General features: G+C 56.9%; 1 protein-coding gene and 1 long non-coding RNA gene across 2 annotated transcripts in view; one reads left to right on the top strand and one right to left on the bottom strand.

Moving 5' to 3' along the window:
- Nucleotides 1–5,060, bottom strand: part of LOC107182829 — an 11,295-nt gene extending 6,235 nt beyond the window's left edge. Inside the window, exon 1 of the long non-coding RNA XR_001513580.1 lies at nucleotides 5,024–5,060. This is a non-coding gene — a long non-coding RNA (uncharacterized LOC107182829). The remainder of the gene's footprint in view (nucleotides 1–5,023) is intronic.
- Nucleotides 5,061–8,817: 3,757 nt separating this feature from the next.
- Nucleotides 8,818–8,940, top strand: part of LOC107182828 (obscurin-like) — a gene marked incomplete at its 3' end in the record, with an annotated part of 9,218 nt that continues 9,095 nt past the window's right edge. Inside the window, exon 1 of the mRNA XM_015562817.1 lies at nucleotides 8,818–8,937. Within this exon, the coding sequence (XP_015418303.1) occupies nucleotides 8,818–8,937 (120 nt within the window). The remainder of the gene's footprint in view (nucleotides 8,938–8,940) is intronic.

Raw genomic sequence — 8,940 nt, forward strand, 5'->3', positions numbered from 1 at the left:
CCTCAAGGTCTGACCGATGCCAGACAGTCCAGTTTCTCCCCGTATGAGTCTGGGTCCCCAGAGACTCACCCGGAACGTGAGTTCAGAGCAGTCGGGAGCTTGTGTCTTCCTCCCGATTAAAAAAGACAACCGAGTGCTCAGTTGCCAGCCCTTTCCGCGTGCGGCTCTGTAATCTTCACTTTACTTCCGCACCTCCTTTGAGTCTCAGTGTGCTTTTCTCTTTCCTTCTAGTTGTAGAATTTCCTCTCAGCCAGCCTTCCTGTGGTTCTGGATGATGTCCGTTTTGTCTTTTAGTTGTATTTTTGAAGTGGTTGTGAGAGGCAGCAATTTCCGGTGTTTACCTATGCCGCCATCTTGGTTTCTCCAATTTGATTTATTCTTGAACAAACTTTGGAGGCAGTGTGATGTGCATAACCTAAAGAGAGGATCAAACTAGATGGGAGAAAGGAGACAGAAATCTCAGCTTTATGGTGCAACTTAACACGTGTTAATAACTGTGAATATGGCTCTATTTTTAAAAGCTCAATTAGCTTGTTTCCAATATGTAGGGGCAACAATTTCCTTTAGTTTCTGTGGTATCCATGTGTATGGTATCTGTTGTCAATCCTTATGATAGGAGTCAACATCATTTACTCCAAGTAGATTTTATTTTGCTTCTGAAATATTACTGAAAAAGGTTTCCTTTGAAGGGCGATATTTATGTGAAACCTCGCTTCGCACTGGGACACAGAAGCCTTTCTCTAGATTTGTAGTATCCCACCCCCCAGGATGGGTGGCCTCTGGCTCTCAGGTGGACTGTCCACTCTGCTCCACCCTGAGGTCACTGTTGGGGGGATGTCAGTCAGGGGCAGATGGGAGACCTGCACCCCTTGTAGCTCCCTCAGCCACTTGGTTCTCTTGGAACTCATTTTTGTCTTACACTTCTTGCAAAGAAATATGTGCTTGGTGTTCAAAATTCAAATAATATACAAGTATGTCAAGGTAAAACACCCCCCACTTCTAATGATAACTATAATTAGCAGTTCACCCGGAGTTTTCTGGATGTTTCTCTCAGTCCTCTGTGGCTCTCACCTTGGCACGTGGGCTGGGGTGGGCTGTAGGCTGCCCCCGGCCTAGGCAGTGTCTACTCCCTGATGACCTGAGGGCTCTCCACCAGTGCTCTGAGCAGTGCACGTGAAATGACATCACAGCATGGCTCTATTTCATTTTTTCTCTGCTGTTCTTTTTCCTAACATCTTGGGAGGACAGCCATCACCAAGACAGTCTTTTGTGGCTGTTGGGAAGAAATCAGTGCTTCGTAATCCAGTAACTGCAGTCTCTTGTGTGGCATTGTCTTGAACCAAGTTTGGGCCTTACCATTTCTGGCATGTGGTACAATTTTGCAGCAACCTCCTTTCGGTAGCACTTATCAGTTCTGCCTGGGCTTTGCAGCCACCCTTCAGTGAGATCAGGGTAAGACCCACCTGGGGAGTTGGGGTCCATGGACTGGAGAAGGCAGCCTCTTGTCTTGCGGCTTCTGCAGTCCTGGCGGGGACCCAGGACTCAGCCTGGAGATGCATGTCTTTTGGGGAGCAAGGTGGGCTAGGACTATGCCCGCTCCAGCGTGGACACACACTGAGACCCAAAAGCAGATGGCCCATCATGCAGACAGAGAGACAAGTGAGGTGCTAGTAACCCCCTCTTATGTCCCCTCCTCTGGATATGTGTGCCCTGGGCCCTGGCCTTGTCTGTCCAGCTGCCAGCTCTCTCTGTACCCCAGGAACCCAATGGGTCCCCCTCTCTGCACCCAGGAGGGGCCCACGAAGCCTGTACAGCCTAGCATGCCCAGAGCCAGCTCCCCTTCCCAGTGCCCCCACTGAGCCTGGTTGGTGAGGCCAGGCCAGGCTGGCAGCCTCTCCTGCCTGAGTACCTGGCAGGCAGCAATCAGCCCAGGGCATCCCTTGGTCCTTCCCTTCCTCCTGGGTCTTCACCACCTGCCTAAGGGCCCCTTCCAGTCCTGCCATGCTGGGTGTGTTCTGGAGCTGCTTCTGTGGCCTTCACTGCTGAGCAGGGGGCCCTGAAGGTTACACCAGGCCTTCTGCAGCCCCGCCTCCTCACCCAGGCTGTCATGCAGGCCACGCCTCCTTCCTGGTCTTTCTGGCACATTCTTCTTCTCTCCCAGCCCTCCCTCCCACCGCCTCTCCTCCCCTCACCCTAGCTTCTGGCTGTGGGTTTAGCCTCTCCCAGCAGAGGGAAGGGGGCAGGGGCACAGGGTGTGGGAGAGCTGGACACCATTTGGGTCTTTTCATTTTCATTTGATCACTTTATTTACTGACATGGTTTTTAGAGTTAACTTGTAGATACAAGTCAGTTCATTTTAAATGGTGTGTAGCACTCATTGCCCAGTGATGCTGTTATTTCTTCACTTTAATATTGATGGGCATTTAGGTTCTTTCCAAAGTTTCTCCATCAAAAGCAATAGTGTGATTAAAAACCCTTTGTCCACCAATGAGCTGGGTGCTCATCTGGTTGCTGTCTTCAAACTATTTGCTTTTGCGCCTTCCCAGAATTCTAACCCTTACATTTCGTCAAAACTAAGCTCCAGGCTTTATGTAGATTTCACTTGTTTAGCCACCAATGTGCCCTTTTTGTTCCAGGACGTCATGAAGGCTGTGATAATGCCGGGTCGCTCCATCGCCCTGGCCGCCGTCTGTTTGCCACCTACATTCAGGAGGAACCCGGTGGAGCCCTGTCGATGTGTAAACTTGAGCAAATCATTGCAGCCACTCTGCACCTCAGGTCACGCTGCTGTGAAAGGAGAAAACCTGGGTTGGGGGACCTAGTGAGACCCTGACCTGAAACCCTGGGAAGCATTCCTACGTGTTTGTTTTCCAAGCGGGACATGCACTGGCTTCACCAGAGTCACACACCATAAACATCCTCCTTTCAAAACATTACAAGGGAATTAAATGCTCTTTTCCCAGAATATGCAACAGTATCTTTATGAGGACTGTGTGTGATGTCAGAGGGACACTCTGCCACCCACTTGTTTTTGCATCCCTGATGATGGGAGTGTTGGTCCAAGGGCCAGAGTGGGTAGGGAAGGTACCGGGGACCCTCAAAGCTGGAGTCTCCCCAGACAGACACACCATTTAAAGCCTCAAGGGACCTGATGGGTGATGGGAATCTACTCTTACTGCCAAGACCCATGAGGTGAACGTCACAGTTTCCATGCCTGCAGCTGGTACATGGATCATTGATGACACCATGTTGGCCAGGTGCGCAGGATCTGCTGCAGGAATGGAACAAGGAGAGTGGACCTTCTGTGACTGCCAGAGATGTGCAGGGCCATGGATTGCAGCTGGTGACCTGGGATTTGTCCCAAGTAAAAGAGCTGGGCAGAGCTTAAGGGCATAGTGGTCCAGGGATGCTGGCCTCCCATCCTGGGACTGAAGACACAGCCTGTCCTGAGACAAGTAACCCAGAGAAAGAAGAGAAAAAGAGGGTGAACTATAGAGGACACAGGACAGGGAGGACAGAGGAGGAGTGAGCTGTGAGGACACAGGACAGGGAGGAGGACAGAGGTGAAGGGTGTGGCCAGGGCCTCTTGGGACAGTGATATCTGAAGTGATGATTCCCTGAGTTTTCCCAAGGCCCCTGGCCCCGGGGCGGGCCGACAGGTGGTAGGTGACATCTCTTTGTGGAGGATCCAGGGAAAGGTCAGGAGGATGAAGGATTGTGCCCTGAATCGGATCCCTGTAGCCTCCCCAGCAGGAAGGATGCCATGGGCATGGTGGCAAAACAGCCTCTGGAGACTGTAGGACTCACCTCCTGGTCTCTTCAACAGACGTGCTATGAGGGTATACACAGAAGGAGAACCATAGACAGCAGGTGGGGTGGAGGCGCATTCAGAACACAGCAGGGGCTGGCCTCCTGAAACCTCCGTTGTGTTTCACACCACTGCACTCAGCTTTTTCTTTTTTTAAATTCTCACCAGAGGAGTGAGGGTATTTTTTCCATTGATTTTTAGAGAGTGGGAGGGAGGGAGGTTAGGGAGAGAGAGAGAGAGAGAGAAACATCAATTGATTGCTGCCCATATGCACCCTGACTCAGGGTTGAACCTATAACCTGGGTAGGCACCCTGACTAGGAATGAATCGGCGACTTTTGTTGCATGGGACAGCGCTCCACCAACTGAGCACACCTCACTGCACTGGGCTTGTAGTTCTCTCAAAAGAGGGTAAAGAGCAGGTTTGTGCACCTCCTTTGGGCCCCACTGCTTCCATGGTCATGTCCCAGGAGGTATGTAGCGTGAGCGTGCACGCATGTGCACCAGCTGTGGGTCCCTAGGGCCATGTTGTGGGGCTGAGGCCTCCTCGGGTTTTCCTTTCTCCTGGGGTGCTGTGGACCGAATGTGTCCCCTCAGGTTTCCATGGTGAAAGCTCTGCTCCACAATGTAATGTGGAAGGAGGTGAAGAGGTCAGATGAGGTCCTGAGGGTGGGCTCCCAGGATGGGATTAGTGTCCTTCTAAGAAGAGGAAGAGCCAGAGCTCTCTCTCTACCACGCGAGGACACAGTGAGAAGGCATCGCTGTGTCCCAGGAAGGGGCCCTCAGCAGAACTGATCTGCCAGGGCCTTCATTTCAGACTTGCAGCCTCAGGAACTGTGAGCAATAAATGGTGTTTAAGCCCTCAGTCTGTCGGGTTTGTTATGGCGACTTGAGATGACCGAGCCCTTGGAGCCATTCCCCAGGGGACCAAGGAGAGGCCTTGGGTCAGGTGGGGTGCAGGGGGCCTGCCCTGGGGCTGGGCAGGCAGGGTGGGGGCAGGGGCAGGGGCAGTTGATGTGGTTGGCCTTAGGAGGGCTCCCCCCTCCCTGTCTCTGTCGCCCCAGCCCAGGGACAAATGTGGTCAGGGTGCCAGGTTGCCCTGGATTTAGAGGGGGGCACCTGGTGGGAGTCCCGGGGCCTCTCCTGGGAAGGGGCCAGCCCCTGTCCCCAGGGGCCCAGGTGAGAGACTCATCTGTGGGCAGAGCCAGGGCAGCACTCTGAGACAGCCACTGTACTCCACCTGACCCAGGGCCCTTTCTGCAGGGGTGTCCATGGGTTGGCCCCCACCATGGGTGGTACTGATCTGCACCCCCATCTCACCCCTGCCCCAGATCCAGCACTAGGGTGTGTGTCCTAGCTCAGCACCCAGCCCGGGTCCTGCCATCCTCGCACTCCCTCTGTGCCCTCTGCACTGGTGTGGAAACCACAGTTCTGAGGACAGACCAGTCACCCAATGTGGCCAGTGTCAGCTTAAGCAGTTGTTCCCCCTGGATGGTCCCAGGTCCCCTGGGCTTGGAGGTGGTCATTGCGCTCCTGGGCTTCTTCTCAGCCTGCTTTCCAAGATGCTGATCTGAGGAGGGGTCCCAACCAGCTGGGGCCCTGCCCCACCCGCATCATCATCATCGCTTCCCCCAGCTACCCCGAGCCTCTGTGCTTTGCCTACCTAGGGCCTGGGGTGAAACTCAATAGGGGCAGTGACAGCCAGGCTATTTTGAAGCTGGGCTGGGCTGCCTGGCCAGTGGTGGGGGCAGGGTGGGGGCGGGCTCAGCCTTCTCCAGCTGACAGCGCCTGCCTGTCCTCTGTCCCTGTCCAGTCTGAGGACCGGCCAGAGTGCAGGCTGCGGGCAGGAGTCCTGCCGGTCCTGGGCCCTTAGAAGAAGGTGAGACCTGGTGGCTCTTGCTCCACCGTCTGAGCCCCTGGCCTGGGCGCTGCCCCGAATTCCCCTGTTGAGACAGGTGAGAAGGCAGAGTGGGCAGGGGTAGGAGCCATCCCATGGCCCCCATACTCCCTGCCCCCCCCCTCCCCCGCAGGGTGGTTTGGCTGAAGGTCATGGTTCTGGGCGACTGTGGGGCCTGGGTAGGGTTCTGGCTAGGCTGTGCTGCTCCCTGGCTGGGGGCCTGGATTCCAGCCCCTGCCCCTCAGCGACCTGAGCTGGGCTCTCATGCAGGGAGGGAGCAGCCAAGCTGTGAGCCTGGGGCCTTGTGGCCCATTCTGATCCACAGGCCTGGGGTCTGGCTAGCCCTGCCCCCACCTTGGCTGAGATGGATGCCCGCTGACAGCTGGGGCTATTTTGGGCCTGTTGGCTCAGTGGTGGGGACAGCCAGAGGAGTAGTGACACCTGACTCCAGGAAAGAATTTCCCCGTGGTGTCCGGGAAATAGGACCTTGGGTCTGGGGGCCGAAGATCCAGGAACTGCCCTTGAAGTCTTTTCTGGAGGGTGTGGGGGCAGCAGAGTGGGGAGTGCCAGGAGGACCTGCTGTCAGGTCCTCCCACCCTGGCTCATTTGGAAAATGGTCCAGGGCCACCTGAACCCACACCCGAGAGTGGCCAAGTGCTGGAGAAGCAAGTGGCCGGACTAGGGCGAGGAGGGTGGGGAACAATCCCAGGTGGGGGGCGGTCTCAGCCCTGGGCCACTGAGGGATCCACAGGAAGCCACCTCCCAATAAGGCATCTGGGAGAGGAGGGGCCTCCTGTGATGCTGGGGCTCAGGTTCTGGCTGGGTCCCCCTCCTGAGGTCTGTCTCTGCCAACGTGGCAAGGGAAGGAGGAGGCCACTGCAGACGTCCCTGCGCTCAGAGGTTGCCTTGTATGGTGCCCTCCCTTGGTCTTCCGAACCAGAGAGGCTTCGGAGTCCTTGGGCATGTGCTCGGGGCGCCTGGCCCAGCTGACGGGTAGGGATGCCTGCCTGGCGGGGCTGCCTTGGGGCTCTGAGGCTGCCATGTCTCGGTGAGCCTCCTCAGATCCCATGGGGTCTGCTGCATCAGGGATAGGGAGTGTAGGCTCTGGACAGGGAACAGGATATCAGTAGAGTCCCCAGTGGCCTTATAGGATCTCAGGATCTCTGCCCACCAATGTCAGGCCAGGGGACAGCCTGTACATCTGCTGAGGCTGGGGTTGGCTCCCCCTAAGCATGAGCAGAGATGGGAGCTCCCTCTCTGTCCTTCTGGCACCAGAGGTCCAGGCTGTGGAGTTGCCCCCTGCATCCCCCCCCAACACCACACTCATGAGCTGGAGCAGCTTCTCTGGCACCTGCTCTGGGTATGTGGGGGTGTGTGTGGGAGGTTCCATGTCCTGCCTTGGGGAACCCACACAATGACTATCTGATTTGGGGTGCTATTAGGAATAGCTCAGAGCTCAGGGTCCCAGGAATCCTGGTGTCAAAATAACCCTTCCAAAGAGGGATGCCAAAGCCCTGGGGGGCACCCATGGAGGCGGGTCATTGGTGGCTGCCCTCCCAGGTCTTCCCAGGCCCTCCCTGCCAGGCCTTGTGGGGGCAGCTGGTAGAGTGGGGGACAGAGGTGCTGACTGCACAGTGAGTCAGCAGGCTGCTCTGGGCTCAGCCTCCTTGAGGGGGATTAAGGGGGATTAAGTGCTGAGTCACAGGACCAGCAGCAGAGGACCCAGAAACATCCCCCTATCCTCTGGTGGTGGGCAGCCCATGCCTGGAGATTGGACTTCCAGCTCCTAGGATGGAGGGAGTTAAAGCACTTAGTGCCAGCCCGGGGCCCAGTGAGGCCCACTGTGCTCCCTGTTCTCACAGAAACCCCTCACCCACCTGTTCTGGGACCAGTGGGGGCTACCCCGGGTGGGTGGAGGCCAGAGTCACCTAAGACATTTAGCGCCCCTGGTGCCAGCCTTGTCTATGCAGGGTGCCCAGGCAGTGAAGCCGCGGAATGAAAGGGCTGGGTGCGGCCCCCCAAGTTGGGTTCAGCTAGCCAGCTGGCCTAGAGGTCCCTGGCTCTTCCTGGGGGATCCTCTGCTGTCCTCTGCAGGCACGCTGCTGAATGGGCTGCCCAGTTAGTCTTGCTCCAAAGGGAGGAGATAGGCACTCACAGTAAGGGGGCCAGACAGCCAGCTGGGCTGAGGGTGCTGTCTTGTTAGGAAGAGCTTGCTTGGCTATAGAGTTTTCATTTCTTCTCTGCTCACTGATGGGCACAACCCCCCAGGGGTTTAGGGGTAGGGGACCCCAGGAGAGGTGGACCAGAGTTGCTGCAGGTGGGACAGATCTGTGCATAAGGCTCCCTGTCATGGGCGCCACTGGGCAAGGGGCTTGACATGCACACGGCCCCAGCTGGGGCCCAAAGGCTTGGGGGAAGCCACTCGGGGGAAGAAAAGCAATAAGGGGAGATTAAGGGAACACTGGGCTGAAGGCTGGAGGAAACCCTGCACCATGGGAGCAAAGAACCGCCCCCTCTGAGTGGAGGAGAGGCAGGCAGATTGCAGATTCTGACCCCGGGAGCCAGAAGTCTGTGAGAGGAGACAGGACACCTAAGGCAGTTGGAGTGGCTCAGGGGAGCACAAGCAAGTCTGCTTAGCAGGTGCTGTGGGGCTGGTGGAGGGAGAGGCTGGCGCTAAAGCCTGATGCCTCGCAGGGGCCTGATGCCTCGCAGGGAGGGGCAGCTTGGCTGCTGGCCTGGTGTTTGGGGCAGGTGCTCAGCTGGACCTGAATTTGGGCAGCGGGACTGAAGCTGGGGGAAGGCTGGAGATGCTTGTCCGTTAGGAGAACCCGTGCGGGGGTGGAGCCAGACCCCAGTGCTCAGAAAAGGGCAGATCCGAACTTCTGAACCACGTGCCTACAGGTGATGTTGTCTGGGGTGGGGGCGGGGCACGGGACCTGGATGGGGGAGGGGCACGTGCAGGTGTCTAGCTGGGTTCATGGGTTCTCTGAGTGGCACTGATGGGTGAGGTGGCCCGGTGGGACAAGGTGGCGGGCTCTGAGTGTGCCGGGGGCTGGTCTTCATTAGCACTATTCATACCCGCCTCACAGGTCCCCCCACCCCTTCCTTCCACCATGGATCATTCCTCATTCAGCGGCGCGCCCCGATTCCTGACCCGGCCTAAGGCCTTCGTGGTGTCGGTGGGTAAGGACGCCACGCTAAGCTGCCAGATCGTGGGCAACCCCACGCCGCAGGTG

The sequence above is a fragment of the Myotis davidii genome, unplaced genomic scaffold, assembly GCF_000327345.1.
Source record: "Myotis davidii unplaced genomic scaffold, ASM32734v1 scaffold2938, whole genome shotgun sequence".
Taxonomy (NCBI): Eukaryota; Metazoa; Chordata; class Mammalia; order Chiroptera; family Vespertilionidae; genus Myotis; species Myotis davidii.